The sequence below is a fragment of the Talpa europaea genome (assembly GCF_964194135.1).
Source record: "Talpa europaea genome assembly, chromosome: 1".
NCBI lineage: Eukaryota > Metazoa > Chordata > Mammalia > Eulipotyphla > Talpidae > Talpa > Talpa europaea.
The window spans coordinates 68,078,256-68,100,995 of NC_140073.1; the positions used below are offsets into that span (position 1 = coordinate 68,078,256).

General features: G+C 36.2%; 1 protein-coding gene across 2 annotated transcripts in view; it reads right to left on the bottom strand.

Moving 5' to 3' along the window:
* CNTNAP5 (contactin associated protein family member 5) overlaps positions 1 to 22,740 on the bottom strand; it is a gene marked incomplete at its 3' end in the record, with an annotated part of 850,995 nt that overhangs the window by 410,237 nt on the left and 418,018 nt on the right. Inside the window, exon 7 of one of the 2 annotated variants that reach the window (XM_084247346.1) lies at positions 18,874 to 19,014. In XM_084247346.1, the coding sequence (XP_084103472.1) occupies positions 18,874 to 19,014 (141 nt within the window). Of the gene's footprint in view, positions 1 to 18,870; positions 19,015 to 22,740 lie in introns of both variants that reach the window. The other variant, XM_084247345.1, reaches the window with a different exon arrangement.

A 22,740-nucleotide genomic window follows, 5' to 3' on the forward strand; every position in this document is an offset into this window, starting at 1 on the left:
GCTTCTTCGCATGTCTCTCTGCTCCACGTGCCTCCACCAGGTCTCCTACTTGCTCTCCATCCTGCTCCTTCCTTTTCCAGTCTCCTCACCAGCTTCTTCTCCTCCCTGCTCAGCTCCACCCTCCTTTAGGTGGGGCAGGGAAAGTGGAACCTCCCCTTCCTGGGGACCACCCTGTTACAGATTCACCAGAGACAGTGGGGAGCGGAACAGGTGAATCTACTGAAATCCAATGCTGAGGGAGGAAGGGGGTGAGACAAAAGAGGTCTGCTGTGCCATGTGGGTTAGCCCCCTGGCCAGGGATCAAACTTATGCTGCAAATTTATTGAATTTGTTCATTTTTACCTTAAAGCACTTCACGATTTAATCTGGCCACATTTCAAATTCTCAACAGCTGGACATGACTAGTAACTACCATACTGGATGGCACAAGCCTAGCACATCTTTATGATGGTGATGGTAGAATTGGCCTTTGCTATGTAGACACTGAAATGGAAATTGTGCCACTTCACACATGAGAAATACCACTGTCCTTTTATTGTTCACAGGTTTGGGTGGAGATCCTAAGTTACCTACTCAAAGTCCATTTTCCTCCTCTTTTATGGTAGTTGGGTTCCAATTTATTAGAGGCAGCAATATGGCCAATGGGGTGACTACATTTTCCACTCTTTCCCTACAGATACATGTGGCCAGGTCGCTGAGTGTGAACTATGAGGTGTGGGATGGCAAAAGCATTAGAGGGGACTTCTTGGAAGACACCTCAAAAGGTGCTTATTCCACTGACTAGATTGCTTCTCTTCCTACCTTATTTCCTACCCTATTTCCTCAGCTGTGTTGGTAGACAAACTACCGTAAGTTCCAGGACTTAAGGAAGGAACTGTGAAACAGTCTGGAAGCCTGCCATGAGTCTAAAGCTCCTTCGGGCAGGGACCCATGGAAAAAGGTTAAAGAAGTTCTGTTAATTATTGATTATGTATCTTGGGCAAGTTCCTTTAATATTGTTAAGACTGATTTTTCTAATTACCAAATGAAACCACAATAAGCATCCACTTCAGAGGATTATTTTAAGGATTAAAATAGATAAATATGAAATCAGTTGATAGAGTATCTGACACATATTAAATGCTCAAGAGGATAATTTATTCATTACTAAGTATACTGATAACAAAGGACAAAAAAGAATTATGTCAAATAATATTCCATTTTTAAGAAGCAGATTAGAAATCTGCATCTGTATAGTCCTGATGGTGCCTCTGGGACTCAGGATGGAAGCAGAGTAAGAATGACCAAACATCAGGATGAAAGGATCAGAGTAACTAACAAATTCTTAGAACTGTCAGTCCTTATGCATTTGCTTTCATTGAGAGCAAAAGCATTTTTATTGATAGCTGATAGAAGGATTCTAAGCAGTCCCTAGGTAATATAAAATCTTAAGTAATTTTTTTGGATTGAATTGTGTTTCCTCAAAATTTATATGTTAAAGTCTATGTCCTTTAAGGAGATGATTATGTTGCAATGATGTACCCCAAACCAACCTGGCTAGTATATATATCAGAAGAGGAAATTTGGGCAAGAAGAAAGACCACTGGAGGGCACAGCCTGGAGGTGGACATCTGTAAGCCAAGAGGAGAGATCTCAGGAGAAACCATATCTGTCAACACCTTAGTCTCAGACTTCTGGCCTCCAGAACAGTGAGAAAATAAATCTATGTTATTTAAGCCAAGATACCCAGTCTGTGGTATTTTGTTATGGCAATCCCACCAAGCTAATACACGAATAGAGTGATATACACATTCTTGTTAATGAAATTTTTGAGTTAAAAGGCATTTTATAGATTATTGAGAGAACACACTTCTCAGTCATAGGTAAACCAGGAAGAATAAATAAATTCTGAAACTTACTTCTATGACTACAGAAGTATAGTCTGAGGGCCTCCCTGATGGCGCAATGGGTTAAGCACCGGGTACCATGAACAATGAAACAATAAAACAATCCACAGCCTCTGCAGCATGAGTTCAATCACCCTCCGGCCAGGCAGCAACCCACAGGGCTCAGCAGACCTCTCCTGACTTGCCTGCTGCTCCCCCTCAGCAGCACACTTCAGTCAATCTGCCTGTTCTTCTATGACTATCTAATTACCCAATATCCCGGTTGGATGGAAAAGTCACATCTGCTCACAGTCCTCTTTCTAATTAAACAATGTCAATTCTCCTAAATCAGGAAAGTAGCAATTATTGGTGAAGGGAGGACCCCAAGGATCACCTTCTAGTTCTGTGTGTCCAGGCAGCTAAGAGTTAATGGTAAGGATGCCATGATTGTATTGAAAATCAGTAGGTCTGGAGATGACCAGCCTCCCTTCAGAAGATAATCCAGTATTAAATGGGAAGAATCACTATTTAATCACTGCTAATCAGACTCTGCAAGCATATTTGGGTTATCACCATCACAGCAAATGCTTAAACAAATATTTATTAAGCACCTACTATCTGTAATTTGCTAGCTTCCCCAGTGAGAATTCAAATTACTCCTTTCTCCTCCTATTAAAAAAATCATTTATTCAACATTTGCTGATCTGTTTTCATAATGTAATTTTATTTTAAAATTAAAATTTGGAAACTCTGAATATAGCTGGATATAATACATACAGAAAACAGATCACAACAGTTGTATGTGGAATTGGACATCAGAAGGACCAGGGGTGGAGACAAAGTTCTGTTATTTACTGATTATGTATCTTGGGCAAGTTCCTTTAATATTGTTAAGACTGATTTTTCTAATTACTAAATGAAACCACAATAATCATCCAACTTCAGAGGGTTATTTTAAGGATTAAAATAGATAAATATGAAATCAGTTGACAGAGTATCTGACACATACTAAATGCTCAAGAGGATATTTTATTAATTACTAAGTATATTGCTAACAAGGACAAAAAAGAATTCTGTCAAGTAATATTCCATTTTTAAAAAGATTAGAAATCTGCATCTGTATAGTCCTGATGATGCCTTTGTTTAATGAGAACATAGACAATTTTTTTTCTTTCCACTTTTTCATGTTCTCCAAAGTTCCTATAATCTTTGAGCATTGTATTTTAGTGGAAAATGGGAATTAAATATTATTTCCAAGACACATATTGGTTCATATGTTGGTTATTGAGTTACAATGGTGAGCGGGTTATGATTTCTTATCTGCCTGGTTAGTTATCCCACAACTCTTATTGAAACGTAAAGATCATTGTATCCCATTGAGAGTATGAGGGCTGCAGGGAAATCTGGGTTACAGGCTACAGAAATTTGGCACACATGCCATAGATTGCCAAACCCTGGTTTTAAATATTTAATTTTATGGGCAACAACATTAAAAAATAATGCTTCAGTGGTCTTGCTACATTTTGTCGATGCAAGCGAAATTCACCAAAGCCTATCTAGAGGACTAAGTATGTCCTCTGAGACTGCCTGATCTTCTAATCACCTTGTGAAGCTGGCACTGAATTCTCCATCCTTAGGGCCCAATTCTAAACTGTGGTTCTTGCAATGTTCAGCACAAAACACACTGTGCTCACAAGCTTCCCCCATGTGGCACATATAAGTGAAGTAAATGGTGGGTTTCAGCATGTCCTTACCCCCAAAACTCTTCAGACATGAGATTTCTATCACACATTTCAAATGTGACTTATGAAAGCTAAATGTGTCACTTTAACCTTGTTTTTCATCTCAGAGTTCTTTTCCTAAATGCATATTCATTTTTTCCTTTTTATCGAGATTATTTTTAAAAGATAAGATATGTACTGGATTGAATTGATGCAATGTGGATAAATGTGAATGTCCTTCAGAGGATTTTGAAGCAAGTCACATTCTGGATCTGTTACAGCATCGGGGAAGAATGGACAACCCTGTGGTTAGGAATGGATGAGGTGAACTAAGAAATGGCAGGAAATCAAACAATTTCCAAGTGGAGAGTAAACTGCATGAGAAAATCTTTAGGTGCAACATGAGGAGGAGTTTTTGTGAGAATTGTAACACAGAAATCCTCACATAGAGAGATAAACTGCTTTGGGACTTCGATGCAATTCTACCTACAGAGTGTCCTAAACTTTTTGAGTACAAGAAAATGTTGTAATGTAATAAATTATGTGGATATATAAAAGAGGAAAGTTGTTTCATTGTTTTCTATAGAGTAGATATTTAATGTCAAAGTGAAATAACTGATATTTTTACTATTTATGAGAACCTGATCTCTAGTTGAGATTTTGTACTTCATGTATTTCTTACATATGCTATTATTGTCTAATACCATGCTGAGGTGAATGATTACATCATGGATATGTATGAGTCTCCCTTTGTTTTCCCAACCTCCTCTTCCAGTTGCCCAGGGTCTCTAATTTTTAACCTATATCTATAAAGAAAGAAAACAAATTAAAGATTTGTGCTAGTTATTCATTCTGGGTTTTGACTTCAAGGTCACCCTTCTTTCCCCTGCTTTTGATCCTGTAGCTGGATCTTATAAACATTTCCTTTTTGTTAGCTGAACACATTAGGCTTTGTCAGCAGGGGCACTGCCATCCAGAAGGCTCTTGGGTCCCTGACTCCCATAATTGTTTGTCATCTGTAAGCCCAGTGGCTCCAGGAGTTAAGGCAACTACAGATCAGCCCCACTCTTACCACTGTTGGCAGTTTCCATGAGCAGCTTGGATCTAAGTTCTCTAGCAAGCATTATCTGCAGGCTGTATGTTCCCCTGGTAATCACAACTTCTTGGAAGAGGTCTGGCTCTTGTGAGAGGTAGGCAGGGGGAGATGTAGCCCCGACTTCCTTCACTGTCCATTCTCTCAAAGGAAAGGAAGCACCTGCTCTTCTGAACTTACTGTTTAGTAGTGAATCACCTGGTACAAGGTAACAGTTTTTTCATGTGGTTTTTCCTTTACAGATATTCTGAGTTTTGACAGAGATATATTCTGAATGTTGTGACAAAGTGTGAAACACTTCTAAAAATTCAGTTCTACTTATTCAAGTCGCTGGAATGGTGACCTAGTGCCCATATGTGGGCATTAGGGGCAAAGAAAGATTTCAAATTTCTACCCATGGAAGGCAAAGATCATTTGATATAAACACAATAGATGCTCAAGAACTATATTCCAATGAAGATGATGAAGAAGAAGAAGAATCAAGTTCTCTATGGTGACAAGTTGTTTGAGTGTGAGGGTCACAACATGGAAAAAAATATGTATCTGAGAATTTGAAAGGGACTCTGGAGTGACCCCAGATAGGGCCAGGTGACATAGCACAAGCAACAACACACTTTTCCAAACCTAAGTAGGATTCTGCTAATGGATCATAACAACATCTTTATTTCCAGTCTAGAGATGATCCCGTGATTCTTCTTGGCACTGCAGTCTAGGAAATCACAAGCAATTCACTGAGGTTGACATGGTAGAGAAGCAATGCAGCAGATTCACTCTAATGCTCCATAGTGGTGGTTCTATTTTTATAATTTTTAAATTTCCCGATCGTTTGCTATACACCCACTTCCCCAAAGACCCTAAGTGGCTCCAATAACTGCATGGTTTGCAGTTTCTCCTAAACCTTCCCCAAGGAAGCAACTCAAGAAGAACAGGCTGGATGCTCAATAACCTTACTTCATCTACATGAATCAGTTATACGTTTTGAGCATCACCCTGTTCAGGATGTGAACTCTGTGTTTGAGCTTGGAGAAGGGTGATTAACTTGGGGCTAGATTGAGAAAGTGATGAAAGATAATGGAAGTTCAGCCAGTATTTGAAAAACAGAATGAAAACACTTAGAGGAGGATTGCACATAATGAATTCCAAAAAAAATAAAGGATCTGGATTTGGCTAGAAAAGGAGAAGTTCGGATGAGAAATTGTGAAAGATAAACATGTTTATATTGGAAGAGCTGCTAATGATGACATCAATACCAAGAAGAGTATATGTACTCTTAGAGTTTCTATACTCTATACTGTAAGACTTTCTTATGTAAGAACATGAGAACCATTGGTCACGGAGGACTGAGTTTCTGGGGAAGCATTTGATCCCTATTGAGAACTCCCAACCATCTCCTTAAACTCAGGAACAAGAGCCTGGCAGCCATATGCCAGAGATGGACACTCTGAGAGCCGGTTAGAAGGTCCTGCCAAGGTCATAGCCCTGTAGGCTTCCGAGGCACTCTGCTTTTTATTTCCTCCTTTCTCTGTCTCACCAAAGGCCATGGTTCTGCCCCCAGAACCCTTACAGTGCAAGAGATACCATCGAGAGATTTATCTGGCAATCAGCAAACGACACAGGGGCCTTTTCTGAGCCACCTCATTGTTCTTCAATTCCCAGGTAAATGCTGCTAGTCACAGATATGCCCAGCCATGATTTTTTTTTTTTTCACTTTGACATGAAAGTCATTCAGCGTACTAGGAAAAAATAGACATACAGTAAATATGAATAAAACTGATGGTGTCATGGTTTCCAAAAGAGAAGGAAACTGATGGTGTAGTGATTTTCAGAAAAGAAAGAAGACTGTGAATGACACAGTCATTGACTATATAGCATTAATTTTCCTTGAGCATAAAGTATCTTTTGGTATAAAAGTATGGATAATAATGCTGCCCCTGCCTGCCTCTCACAGATGTTTCAGGGACAGAGGAACAAATACAACCACAGGTCCATCTGTCATCTCTCCATTAACCGCCCTGCTGGCAGTAGCATAGTGATTTGTAGCACTGCTTATAAGGTATCTCACTGAAACAAGATGTCTTAAAATGAAGGGATAATTATTGATATTATAGGGAAAATAGTATACAAGCAGCTCATTAATTGGAAATTTTCATAAAAGAAAAAAACCTGACTTCATTTTAACTTTCATTTTGGCTTTTTAAAGAGGCATCTATACTCAGACATCTGGAGGACGTGAAGTGAAACTGGCAGGATAACCAGTCTCCTATGTACACTGCAGACGGGTATGGAAGCTGGTATAGTCTTGAAACAATATAAAGTGGGTCAAAAGTTCATAATTGTTGACTTAATAATCCCCATTTCTAGTCATTTCTTTTAAATTTAGAAAAAAATATTTTTGCCTTATATTTGTAGACTCCATTATTTCTTGACAGCAAAACATTCAAACAGCTCAAATTTTGAAATGGCAAAATCTTAAACAAATTATAATGAATTGATAGATGCTTAAGTGATATTTATAAAGAGATTAAAAGTTTTAACAGGGCCTCCCTGGTGGTGCAAGGGGTTAATATGCAATGTATGAAGCTGTCCACAGCCTCTGCAGCACGAGTTCGATCCCCCAGCCGGCCAGGGAGCTACCCACATGGCGCAGCAGACCTCTCTTGGCTCGCCCGCTGCTCCCCTCAGCAGTGTATTTCAGTCAGTCTGCTTGTTCTGTTCCTTGCTCTGTCTCTGGTGAATCCTCTCACCCCCAAATACCACTGGCCTGTACCTCAGCTCTTGTATGCATAAATAAATAAATCTTTAAAAAAAGTTTTAACAAACATTTGAAAGAGAAAATATTCTTTTAAAAATATTAACCAAAAAGCCAAGATATAAAATTATCAATAAAATATTTATTTAAATATTTAAATACATGTCTTATTTAAAATACATGTTTAAAATATAACAATGCTATGCATACTATGAGAACAGTGTTTTCCACTCTGAATGGTTGCTTATTCTACTCTGTATATTCCAAATGTTCATCAAGAAATGTATAGGAATATATATTTTTAACATTCAAATAATTTTCTTTTACTAACATCAAATAATGATTTTACTAGATGAAATAAAGAAACTAGCCATCTCAGTATTGAAATTCATAACACTGATTTAACGTAGAAGAATTTTCAGAGGATGACCATGCCATTGTTAATTAATTAATATTATTTTTTTACTTTAAGTATGTAATTTTTTACTTTAAGTATATAATTACTATGTAATTTCAATCTGTCCAGAGAAAAAGGTAAGCGAATTCTCTGAAGTCAATAATTTGAAAATAATTTTCCAGGGTAGGAGGTGACTACAGTATAGAATCAGGTGATGTGAATGTCAGATTAGACTGGTCAAATGACAGTGGAAGACTGCAGGAACGTGGAGAGAGAAGACATGATATGTTAGTTGCATTTTTATAAATGATTCCTTCCATCAAGGGAAAGTAACATTTATCACAGAGCATACTCACAGAGGTGAAACATGACCCCCGGGACAAGCTGAAGAGATTTTAGGCTTCACTAGGCACAATAGAGTTTTATCTGAGCAATTTCCATGATCTTCTGGGTCATGGGAAGGTAAAACAAAGGTTGTGGCCACTCTGTGTAGTGTGCGTCTCTGCACAGATGCAGATGTGAATGTGTGTTCAGGGATATATTTTGCAATGAGTGTGATTTCTTGACTTGAGAGCTATAAAGAAACAAATAATCAAACTCTAATGAATTGCATGTCAGCAGATATGCAAAAGAAAAGATGACAAAGTTCAAAAAAGCTCACTATTGTTACTTATCAATACAATGACGGCACACAAGTACCCAGGCAGTATGTTTTTTAAATATCTTACATCTAAAATTGTATTATTATTTTTTTACCGAGGTTAGGTTGGTTTCCAACACTGTTTATGACTTAAGGTATAGGTTCACACCTTTTCAAATGTGTATTGCCACCACAAAAGCACCCATAATTATTGACCATAGTTCGATTGTCTCCCTTGTCCCTTTGTTCCCCACTCCACCATCTGCTTCTGGTAGTGTCAATTCTGAGGTCAGACTTTTAACATTTGTATTAGTTTAGATTTGTCTGTTCCTTTGTTTTGTTTCTTCATATGAGTGAAATCATCTAGCATTTGTCTATCTCCTGAATTATTTCACTTATCAAAATCCCTTCCAGTTCCATCCATGGTGTTACAGATGGCAAGATTTCATCTTGTCATATAGCTGAGTCATATTCCACATATACATATACCACCTCTTCTGAATTCCCTCATCTGCTTTGGGCACCTATGTTGTTTCCATAACTTGACTATTATAAATAGTAAATGTAACCCTTAGATTTAATGTTTTTGCATTCTTTGGATAGATACCCAGAAATGGAATTGGTGATTCACATATTAAACATTTTTAATATTTTGAGACACCTCCTTACCCTTATCCACAAGGCAGGGCCCAGTTTACATTCCCACCAACAGTATACAAAGGTTCCTTTTTCTTCACATCTTTATATCCTTATTGATTTTGATATTTTTGATATGGGTCATTCTCACAGTATAAGATGATATCTCATTGTGGTTTTGATTCATATTTCCCTGTTGGTAAGTGATAATGAACATTTTTTTCATATGCTTATTGGCCATCCACATGTATTCTCTGAAGAAGTGTCTATTTAGATCTTGTAACTTCCCCCCCCCCTACTGGGTTGTTTTCTTTTTGTCAAATTGTATGAGTTCTTTGTAAATATTGTACACTAACCCCTTGTCATCTGTATCTGTATGATGTGCAAATTTGAATGTCTTTTTTTTAGCACTTTAAAAGCATTTTTTTCTTTTTGATCACCTCAACATATTCTGAAAAAAATTCAACAAGATCCAAAATACATCGTGATAAAAACTCTCCAAAAAATAGGAATAAATGGAACCTGTATAAACATCATAAAAGCCATATGTGACAAACCTACAGCCAACATCATACTCAATGGTGAAAAGCTGAAAGCATTTCCACTAAGATCAGGAACAAGATGGGCATGTTTCCCTGCATCAATATTAGTCAGTGTAGTCTTGGAAGTCCTAGCTGAAGCAATTAGGCAAGAAAAAGAAATAGAAAGAATCCAAATTGGAAAGGAAATGAAACTGTCACTATTCACAGATTTATGCTAAAATACTTAGAGAAAACAAAAGATTCTACAAAAAAATGCTAGAAATAATAAATAAAGTGGCATGAGGCAAAATCAATACCCAAAATTCAGTCATATTTTTGTATATGAACAATGTATCAGAAGAAAGGGAAATAAGGAACACAGTCACATTTATAAACACATTAAAAAGAATGAAATACTGGGGATAAAGTTAATGAAAGAAGTGAAGGACCTGTACACTGAAAACAATATATCTCTGTTAAAAGAAATAAAAGACACAAAGAAATGGAACAATATCCTATGCTTATTGGTAAATAGAATTAATATCATTAAAATGTCCCAAAACAATATAGAGATTTAATGCAATCCTTATCAAACAACTAATGACATTTTTTAAGGAAATACAACAAAAAATTACCAAATTTATGTGGAAACAGAAAAGGCTCTGATAGCTCAATAAAACAACTTTCACAGAAAAGAAGAAAACTGGAAGTATGACACTTACAAACTTCAAACAATATTACACAGCAACAGTAATCAAAACAGTAAAGCTTTGGAACAAAAACAGAAACTCAGGGCAATGGAAAAGAATTGAAAGCCCAGAGATAAATGCATATGAATATGGACAGTTAATCACTGACATGGCCATACAATGGAGAAAAGATAGCCCTTTTAATAAATGGTACTGGGAAATATGGATAGTCACATGCCAAAAAATAAAGCAAGATCCATATTTAACTCCTTACACAAAAAATAATTCGATTTGGATATTAGAACTGAACCCATAAAATAGTTGGAGGAAATACAGGGGGCCACATTATAGGCCACCAACCATGAACATGTATTTGGGAGTACAACCCCAGTAACAAGGGAAACAAAAGCAAAAATAAATAAATGGGACTAAATCAAACCTAAAATCTTGTATAGCACAAAAGAAACCATACCAAAAACAAAAAGGCAACATACAGAAAGGGAAAATATATTTGCTTAACATACATCTGACAATGGGTTAATCTCCAAAATTATAAAATACTTTCACAATAAAACAACAAATAGAAAACCCAAATGAAAAATGGGCAAAGGACCTCTATAAACACTTCCCCAAAGAAGACATACAGATGGGGGGCCTCCGTGGTGGTACAAGGGGTTAAGTACAGTACTGTGAAGCTATCTGCAGCCTTTGCAGCAGGAGTTGATCTCAGGCTGGCCAGGAGCTACCCATATGGCCCAGCAGACTTGTCTTGTCTCTCCTGCTGCTCCCCTCAGCAGTGTATTTCAATAGATCTGCCTGTTCTGCTTCCCACTCAGTTTCTGGTGAGTCCTCTCATCCCCTGCACCTCTGTCCTGTACTCTTCTTGTATGCATAAGTAAATAAATCTTAAAAAAAAAAGACATACAAATGGCCTACAGACACATAAAAAAAATGTTCAACATCGCTTATTGAAAGGAAATGCAAATTGAAATCACACTGAGAAACCACTTCACCCTTATGAGAATTGAGCATATAAAAAAGAGCAGAATTAACAAAGGTTGGAAAGATAGCAGTGAAAAAGGAACTCAACCACTGTTGATGGGAATTCATGTTGGTAAAGTTCCTGTGGAAAATGTAAATTTCTCAACAAAATAAAAATGGAAATTCTATATCACCCAGTAATACCTCCATTAGGTATCTCTCCAAATGACATGCAAATTGTAATATGAAAAGATTTAGCTACACTTATTTACACAGTAGCACTGTTCACAATTGCCAAGTCATGGAACCAATACAAGTGTCCTTCAGCAAATGAATAGAGAAACTGGAGCATCTAATAATGGAATATTACACAGCTGTAAAGAAAGATGAGATGGTAGCATTTGAGACCAAATGGATGGACCTTGAGGTGATAATAAGTAAAATCTGTCAAAAAGTGAAAGATTTCAGATGGTTTCACTCATCTTTGGAATATAAATACCCAACAACCAATTATACACAAACAATAGAAGGAATAAAGCTTGAACTCAGTAAAAATAAGTTGATAGTTACCAGAGGGAATATGGAAGGGTGCAAGAGCTGCGGGAGGGAGGGAGATGAGTTATGGGGTGGTTTGGTGGAGGGAACAAATTAAAAACAAAAAGAAAAAAAAAGCCTTATTTTAAAGGAGTCCATTGTTTGATCAAATATGGACTAGAACTAATCATTGCATTTCTTAAAATGAGTTAGAGGGATACGTTTGCAATTTATTTACTTAAAATTCATTTCATGACATATACTCCTAACACATATTTGGGAGTAAACCACACTTCAGATTCAAGGAATTGAACAAAAATTTTTTCAATGTATATTTACTATTTGTTGGATCATAGGATATTAAAGCTATATACAATTCATTGTTTACTGAAGAATGGTAAATGAATATTGGGGTTTTTTTTTAAAGATTTATTTATTTTTTAAAGATTTATTTATTTATTTATACAAGCACTGGGTACAGTCAGAAGCGCGAGAGGGTGAGAGAATTCACCAGAGCCAGAGCAGGGAGCAGAGCAGGCAGACTGATGTAGTACACTGCTGAGGGGAGCAGCGGGCGGCATGAGAGGTCTGCGCACCATGTGGGACCCTCCTCTGGTGGCCAGGGAGCAGCCAGGGATCGAACTGGTGCGGCAGAGGCTGCGGGCAGCTTTGCAACCCAGCGCTCAACCGCTGCTCCACTGGGAGGCCCTGAATATTGGTTTACATGACAACTTCAGTTGAATGGATTGGTAGAAATTTTACTTAATAATAATACCAACTTATTGGGTATTTACTCTCAACTTTGCATTATATCAAAAGCATATCTAATCTTCACAATAACATCTGGAGGTAGGTATTATAATTTTCCCATTTTACATATGAGAACATTGAGGTGTGTGATATTTTTCTCAGGGTCACATAGCTGAGAGAACCGTGGGGTGGGGAATATGAACCTCAATAGTCTATATTTTGCCACAGCTTGTATAGCCAAGAACACTAGGTTGAGGAGGGCATGATATTTCTTTCTAGTCTCAATGGAAACATACTTTGTGATTGTTTAGCAATTTCAGTGATAAGATTGAGAGTATTATAATATGTGTTAAATATTGATCATTACCAATCCAATCCCTGCAGTTAGTTATTTGGAGACCAACACACAGAAGTGAATTGACAACATCACTTCACTCCAAAGCCAATTTTATAACATTGGTTCTATTAGTCATTTGCTTTTATTCCTCCCCTCTTATTGAAAGTAAAGTAGTATGAGCCTTTCTACTATTTTTTTCTTTTAAATAAAAAAAAAAGTCATTTTAAGATTTATGGTGAAATAGGTGAGACATCAGCCAACATACAGACAATTGTGTCTCTTCTTGCCTATGGTAAGAAGAGCTCAAAAAGCATCATTTCCTATGAAGGGGGAGGTGTGAAATTAATCATTTTCAGGAAACTAGCAGGGCAATATATTTCTTATATAATGTATATAATAATCCACATTACAGGTACTGTACACACACTTCAATGGGCCATTTACTTCCTGATTGTTTATTATATGGTGCTCTATTAGCATAAGATGGGAGATTTGAAGAAGAATAGAGAGGTATTTTTTATATCTACTTGAAGCTGTTAGTTATACTGCATTTCGGGATGTGGAGGACCATCTTGTAGTCAAATCAAGCTATAAAGACTAAATTGAATTATCCTCATGGAACAGCTGTTAAATCTCCTGAGAGTGGGCTGGTCCCACAAGGAAGGAATAGCAAATCACACTGGGGATCCTGACTGGATGCCGCTTGCCCTGCGGCTTGTGCTGGAGGAGGCCAAGGCTGGTGCTTCCTTGAGCCTTGAAACACACATTGTAATTTATGGTTATTAATATACGCTTGCTGCCTCATCTGTTGAATTCTTGAATCTCTGGATAAACTTGCACTCCATAATTATAAAGATTTCCCAAGATTCAGTAATTGGGAGTCTGTAACCACGAGAAAAAGACAAAAGCACCATCTCTTTCAAAAAACCCTTACTTAGCAAAAAAGTAACTTAGTGACTTGGAGTAAAGCTGATTCTGTAGCTGATTTTGTGTCTTGAGGGGAAACTTTAAGGGCAAGTGTGGGGATAAAATAGTTTGTACTTGTAATTAACAGTGCAGACCATTCCTTCCCACATGGAATTCCTAAAGGAAATACTAGATACGTGTGCGTGAGTGTGTGTTTATGTTTGTATGTACTGATATGAATTTTCATTTTATGCAAGGTAATGGAAGCTATTTGGAAGGAAAGTAATTTTTTTCTTTAAATTGCAAAGGTTAAATCTAAAGGTTGTCTGCCTTTAAATTAAACAATTTTCATGGGATTATTTTTGCCAGTACATCGGCACTAAATGAATTCTTTGTGCTCTTATTAATAATACTGCCAATTAAACTCTGAGGAATAAAATATGCCAGCAAAGTTTTAAGAAACTTGGGAAGTGCTATAGTAGCTTAAAAGTCAACAAAACATATGTTATAGGTATGGTTAAAGATTTTCTCAGAAAACAAAATTATGGAGGCTACCAGTTCTTGGGAATTTGGATTTTCTCCCCTTGCTCTCTTTCATTTTTCCCCTTTTTACTCTGCATCTGTACAGAGTAAATGTGACTGTATCTCATATATCTAATCATCAAATGTAATGTCTAACACATAGTAGATGTGGAGATACTCTTCCTGAACATTGTCATAGGGATCTTTGTTATTTATATTTAAGACTCAGTTTTATACTTTCAAGTCCCAATTTATGAACAATGAAAATGAGTAATAGATTCATAAGCTCCTTGTGGCTCAACTTGCTCTGCCAACACTTAGCACAATAAAGGTAATGCTTCCCTGCCTCTCAGGTGCATCAATGTTACTGACATTACTCTAAGTTGAATTCTAGTAGAGTATGGCACCATTTTATCAGCAGAATGATCTCAAAAAATGGCATATTATTCAATATTCCTGGACAATAAATTGAGGTAGGAATAGACTTGATCATGTTTAAAAGGCTCACATCTCCTGACCTAAACTCAAGAAAAATGTCACTCACAAGCTAGTGCTTAGGTTAATTATGAGATGGACAACTGACGCACATGTGGCAGGAAAATGGTCAAGATGTTATAGAGCAGCCCAGATATTGAACGGGTTCCTGGCTGTGGGTCCTCACCCGCGCTTAAAAGGGACTTATGAATACTCCACTACAGGCACACACAAAAGGTTAATAAAAGGTTTATTTACAAGGGAAAAGGAAATAAAGAAAATGTACAACTCAGGAAGAAAATAGGGAAATAAAGTCTTTAAAGCGTCCTACCCGATCCGATGAACTGGAAACCCAAAGTCACTCTCAGAGCTGGCCAGATGCTGTTAGCTGGTGGAGAGCCAAAATGGGGGACCCCCAAAGCCCACGTGTCTGCCTTTTATATCAACCTGGCTGCTTAACCCCACCATCAGGTCCCAGCTACCTTCTCTCTGGTGGTGATGGGATTTGGAGTTCCCAATGTCTTTGGCTTTGGCCTGGGGTGGGGGGTGGAGTCCACAAAGCCTGTATGGAATTAGCTTTAGGACATCCTTTTCCCCCTAACAAAGAGATTTAAATATGAGCCAAGGAATGGGAAAGTACTATCACTGATCTTCAACAATAGAGTCAGGGGACTAACTCCTTCTTAGCACGAACCTTACTCTCCAGAACTGAAAGACTGAGACATTGTGTAAAAAGAAAAATTATTTTTTAAAGATTTATTTATTTTATTTATGCATACAAGAACTGGGGTCTAGGTCAGAGGTGCAGAGGGTAAGAGGATTCAACAGAGACAGAGTGTGGAGCAGAACAGGTGGATCTACTGAAATCCACTGCTGAGGAGAGCAGCGGATAAGACAGGAGAGGTTTGCTGCACCATGTGTGTTAGGTGCCTGGCTGGGTATTGAACTCAGCCTGTAGCAGTGATAGTAGTGAGACTTAAGCCCTAGGCCACCAAGGAGGCCCTGGCATAAACATTTTTAAACATTGACAACTCAGTGTGATTTCCATTAAGAAAGTCTGTCTCATAGTCTGGGATCCAATAGCCTCTTTAAACATTTGTGTTAGCATGTGGAATCCAAAGCTATCAAACATTCAAAATAGGTCATGCTTGCCAAAGGGGGGGGGGGGAAATAATCCTCAATGTCATTTAAATTCAATAGTCTGGCTAATAGTCCATGATTGCAAAGAGAATTGGGTTTTCCCTTTAATGATAGGTTGTCCTCTTATAATTTTGTAAGTATGTAAATTTAAGGAACTCCACTTCTGGGAAGATGGAGTAGTGTGATTTTTCCTGTTTCCCTCAGTAGGTACAATTAAAAATCTCTGTGTAAGACAAAACTAGAAAACTCTGAATGGTAGAGAGAAGGAATATGTGTAAGGATCTTGAGACCCAAGGAACAAAAATGTGGAGATCTCTAGGTTTTCTTTTTGTCTCATATATCCTCTATATGCTCTAAGAAGCCAGCAACCCAGAAAGACATATTGATGCAGACAAATAAAAAGCAGCATTATAAAATGGTTCTCTCTAATCAAAGGCCCAAGAAAAGGCCAACAAAGTGAGACAGAATAGCTCTAGACAATAACTGTTCAGTGTTAGCAAAATACCATAGATAGAAAAAACAAACTTTGACATCATTTCCAGCTAGTCATACTATAATAAGTTACTCCAAACCCCTGGTCTGAGAAGTATTAAAGAACACCTGCAGTAATACCTAAAATGATCAATAAAAAGAAATCTCTTGTCATACTAAGAAATAAAATTTCAAATTGAATAAAAATATAATTAATACATGAAAACTCTGAAATGAGAGAGATGTTAGAATTATCTAACACGGATTTAATTATATATTATAAAAAATTCAAGGGCTAATTAAACATTTGAAGCAAATAAGAAAATAGAGATTCTTGGCAAAAAAATAGAAATTCTCACAAAGAGAAAACAACAAAATGAAAATTTTTAGAACTGAAAAGTATAATAGCAGACATTGAAAATAATGGATATGCACAATAACAGACGAATTAATGAACTTGAAGTTCAAACAATAAAATATACCCAAATTCAACAACAAACAAAGTAGATCAAGGGAAGAAAAAAAAAAATCAAGAACCTGTGGGATTAGAGTGATTCAGTGAAATTTGGGAAGGAGATGAAAAAGAGGGAAGGACTGAAAAATATTTACATAAAAGGTGGACTATTTCTCAAGTTTGATGAATTTGGTGAAACTCAAGGAGGATAAAGCCAAAGGAATCTACATCATAAGCAAACTTCTGAAAATTAAAGACAAAGAAAAGATCTTCAAAGCAGTGGGAAAGAAATGACATCTCATCTTCAAATCAAACTTTTTTCAAATAACATTGGATTTTTCACCAGAAACTATTCAGAAGCAAGTAAGCCAACATTTTTCAAGTGTTGAGAGAAAGTAATTATCATCTCATAATCTTACATCCAGTGAATATATCCTCAAGAATGAAAGAATTATTAAGGCAGTATACTATAAATAAAAAGCAAGAGAATCTGTCACAAGAACATACACCCTAAAATAATGGCTAGAGGAAGTTTTTTATACAGAAAGGAAATGAGAAAAGAATGAACTGGGAAAATCAGACAGGATGAAAGGATAGTAAGAAAAATAGGAGTAAATAGATTTTTTCTTCCTTTCTTGAGTTTTTTTGGAAAGCGTGTTTGACAGTTAAAGCAAAAATAATAAATACGTAGAGATGAAATGATGATTAAGAGAAATATATAATAAGCAGGGAAGGGCAAAGGAATATGAAGGGAGATAAGCTTTCTACATTTCTATAAAACTTGTGGCATTCCAGCAAAATATGCAAAGTTAAGTGTGTGTAATATAATATGGAAACTATCCACTAACACCATATCTCATTATGGACTGCTGCATACTCAAATACTAGATAAATAAAAATAAAATCTAACTATCATTCAAGAAACACATACTAAGATGAAAATAAGAGACCTGAAAAAACAGAACAGAAACAACAATAACATTCATACATTTGAGCCTGAACACATCAATAACTTTAACATTAAATGTAAATAGTTTGAATAAACCAAATGTAGATGGTTTAAATACACCATTTAAGTAGACAAAACACATGCCCATTCTAAACTATGTTCATGAGAAATTCACTTTAAATATAATGATATATGAAGTTAAAAGTGAAAGAATAGTAAAAAAGATTTATCATGTAAACATTAGTCAAAAGAAAGCAGTTGTCATATTAGTATCAGATAAAGTAGAATGAAGAGCAAAGAAAATCATCATAGAGAAGAACATTTTACAATGATAAAAGGGCCAATTCATCAGAAGGACATAGCAGTCCTGATTGTGTATAAAAACAAACTGTAAAAGAGCTGTAAAATGAAGTAAAATCTGATAGAACTGGAAGGAGAAATAGACAAATCTATGATTACAGTTAGAAACATCAACACCATATTTAGCACTTATATGCAAAGTACTGTGCATGGAATAGTGAAAACAAAAAAGAATGTAAAACTCAGGGTCTATTGAGGAAGACAAATGTTATTTAACTAGAATACTATTTAAATCACCAATATTCTACAAAAGGAATCTTCAAAATATCCAAAGTTTAATCTCTCTTGTTTTCAAAATACCGTATTTTAGTATCAACAATAAGTAGACCAATAAATAATTCCCATGTTATAGAGCTTTATTAAATCTGTGGTTCTATTGCTGCACTTTCCAGAGATAATAAAGAGGTTTGCATTAACCGTTTGGAGACTGCAAACCCTACCCAGCTTATAATCAGGGTCATGGACTTTTCTAGATGCTTCTACTGATTTTTTTTCCCTCCCAATAAGGCAATTCAAACTGACTCAGTCCCTGCCATAACCTCTCAGTTTTACCTGGGAGGTTGATGGGACCTTCAATAGGGTAATAAAATGTATTTTGATGAGATACAGGGGCTGGATTGGGGAAAACTGGAGTAACTCCAACGTGTCAGAACCAGTGAGCTGAAAAAGATGCTGGCTTACCACAGTGTAGATCTGATGCTTTCGTCTTTTAGCCAAGTCAATTATATTTATTCCATTGTAATAAAGGTTTTCAATACATCCATGGAAGTTTTTCTTTAGGAAGGTTCCAGGTTTGCCTGGTACTGGGATTCCTCCAAAACTAAGCTTTATGAGGAGAGAGAAAAGAAAAAGAGCTATTAGTTATAAACTCTGAATGAATAGTAAGGGAAAGGAAGCAAGTAAATTTCAGTATATCCAATTGTGTGCATGAGGCAAGTGGCTCAAATAATTATAGATGCCACTTGATTACAAATTTAAAAGAATACTGATTAGCCTATGTAAAAATAACTATAATTGCTTGCTCTTTAAGGGCTTATTTTACAAATCTATTTCACTTTCTTTTGGATCCTGTTTAATACTACATAAAACAATAATTTACAGGGGAGAAAATAGAAAAGAAAATCAACATCTTTATATTTATTTCTTAGGCTAGCATCTGAGAGAATTAAAGATAGGGACACACAAAATATATGTCTATTTAGCTATAGAGTGACCCAGTTTTAAAACCTGTATTGTACCAAAAAAAAAGCATTATGTACAAGTGTTACCAAATTATTTTCCTTACAAATTAAAAATAAGAAATAATTTAAATATCCCAAACATCTTTTAATGAAAATCATGAAGAAATAATCAATAATAATTATTAAGCATTAAGCATTTGAGAAAAAAATGAAAAATGGATATAATGAAATATACAGGAGTAATAATTGGATGCAAAGTATGATGTCAGCAATAAAAAATTGTGCTTACAATATAGACTTGGAGAAAATACCCTGAATTGTTAATAGTGGTTTTCACTGAGAAAACTATGAAATACTACTTTGCTTTACCATTAGCCACCACTTTGCCGTAAAGTAACTACTAATTATGCTTGTCATGGAAATATTTTAAAATGCAAATCTTATCTGATATGAATATTTTTATTGTATCAAAAAAATCAAATAGTTTCTAAAATCATGTTTATTGCAATGTCATTTAATAAGTAATTCAGTTTTCTTTTCTTTTTTTTAAAGATTTATTAATTTATGCATATAAGAGCTGGGGTACAGGCCAGAGATGCGAGGGGTGAGAGAATTCACCAGAGACAGAGAGGGGAACAGAATAGGCAGACTGACTGAAATACACTGCTGAGGGGAGCAGCGGGCAAGACAGGAGAGGTCTGCTTCACCATGTGGATAGCGCCCTGGCTGGGGATCAAACTTGTGCTGCAGAGGCTGCGGATTGCTTCATAGTGTGGTGCTTAACCCCTTGCGCCACCAGGGAGGCCCAATTCCGTTTTTCATTATGGCTTTGAAATGTCTTCACATGTTCTTAAATTATTTTAGTGCTTGGGAATAAAGCATGTGGATCCTTTCTTCCGACCAGAATGCCTTCTCTGTCTGTAAACTGCTACTGATAAACCAAGAGTTATTTCTAGTTGTCTATTTCTTTTGACAGTTCAACACTATTTTAAAAAATATTCCTTTAAACACTATACTATATGATAAGGATTAGTAATCCAGCCACACACTTTTAATTTTCATTGCTTTGCCCTGTTAAGAAATTATTTGACAGGGACATCTCTGGTGGTGTAGGGGTTAAGTCACAGCACTATCACTATCACTATCACCCCTGTGGCCTCAGTTGGATCCACATATCACAGCAGACCTCCCTCTCTCAACCACTGTTCCCGTCGGCAGTGTATTTCAGTAGATCTGCCTGTTCTGTTCCCCACTCTGTCTCTGCTGAATCCTCTCACACACACTCCCACCTCTGGCCTACACCCCATTTCATCTATGCAAAAATTAAAAAAAAAAAAGAAGTTATTTGATTATTTTTGCCTATTTTATCCTGGTTTAATTTTAAAATAATAACATTTAAAAAAAACCTACTGGAATTTGAGATTTTTAAATATCCATTAACACATTTTTTTGGAGAAGAGTATGTTTGAAATATTTCAACCTTCTCTATTAGAACCCAGTATCTTAATTTTTTTAAGATTTATTTATTTATACAAGAGCTGGGGTATAGGCCAGAGGTGCGGGAGGATGAGAGAATCCACCAGAGACAGAGCAGGGAGCACAACAGGCAAAAGGACTGAAATACACTGCTGAGGGGAGCAGCAGGTGAGACAGGATTGGTCTGCCATGCCATGTGGGTATCTCTCTGGCCGGCCAGGAATCGAACTGGTGCTGCAGAGGCTGCGGACAGCTTCACAGCGCTGCGCTCAACTGCCTGCACCACCAAGAAAGTCCCCAGTATCTTTTTTATTATCACATTATTTTTGGCAATAACCTTCACCTAAGGTTATCATTTATTTTCCCTAGTTATTATGTTCATAATTAAATAAATTCCCTGTGAATTTATGCTTTGAAAATTTACATTGTAAATGAATTGTTTTCATTAATTAAACATTTTATCATGTAAATTAATGTAACCATCCCATTGTGTTTCTTAAAAAGGTAAATCTATTAAACAAAGTACTTTCTAGCTAATTTCCTTGAAATTTTTTTAAAGATTTATTTATTTATGCATACAAGGGCTGGGGGACAGACCAGAGGTGTCGGGGGTAGGGTGAGAGGAATCACCAGAGACAGAGTGGGGAACAAAACAGGCAGACTGATTGAAATACACTGCTGAGGGGAGCAACTGGGAGACAGGAGAGGTCTGCTGCATCATGTGGGTTGCTCCCTGGCAGGTTGGGGCTCGAACTCGTGTGCAGAGGCTGCAGTGCTTAACCACTGTGCCACCAGGGAGGCACGTTTCCTTGAATTTTTTAAGGGACTAATCATGTCATATATTTAAACACTTTACTTTTTTCAAGTCAATTTTATAAATTTATTTCTTATTTCTGGTCAAGGCACCCTAAAAGCTAGTCAAAAGTTTTTAAACAATGTTAAATAATAATTATGTCATACAACATTACAAAAAAAGATCTTTCCACTTCTGTTTTACATGAAATTTATTTGCTTATTTATGTGTTTGTTTAATAAATGAATGTTTAGCATTATCCATTTGTTCTTCAAAATTCTTTGTGACAGAACTCAGGGCATTTTATAAATGTAATAATTAAAAATTTAATTCTATAATAGGTTGAGTTATATTTGTAGATAATAAATTTATAATAGATTTTCTTTGACCCACACCTTCCATTTGCCTTGAAATATATGTGCTTGTATTTTAAGTAGTAAGCAATTTTGAGCACTAGTTTACTTTTTTTGGTCAAGTATCTATTCAAGTCTAGATTTGTCTCTGAGCAAAATAAAGGGAATTTTATCTCCGTCTATTAAAAACAATTCATGAATCTTGGAAATACTATAGAAAACAAAACAAAAAATACACCAGTGGATTTAATTTCACAAATATTTTGTAAAAAGATTTATTTGACAACATAAAATTTTTCTTCTTTATTTATTGAAGCCTCCAAATATTTCAAATAGCCCATTACATTAAACAAGATCCAATTCTATTTTGTATATTATTTCCATAAATTAAGTTCATAGTGTAAGTGTAAGTAAATGTTTGTTTCGTTTAATGTTAATTTTCAAAGACTTTATTTTACAGTATGTTCCCTATATAAGATTCATGAGCTTTTCTGTTTCGTAAACAATTGATATTTTATTTGGTAGACACATCTATCTAGGTAAGGTTTTTTTTTTTTTTTAATAGAGGCATGTTTTTATTTATTTATTATTTATTTGGTTTTTTTTGTTTTTTTTTTTTTGTTTATACATGCACTGGGTACAGTCAGAAGCATGGGAGGGTGAGAGAATTCACCAGAGCCAGAGCGGGGAGCAGAGCAGGCAGAAGGACCGAAGTACACTGCTGAGGGGAGCAGCGGGCGGCAGGAGA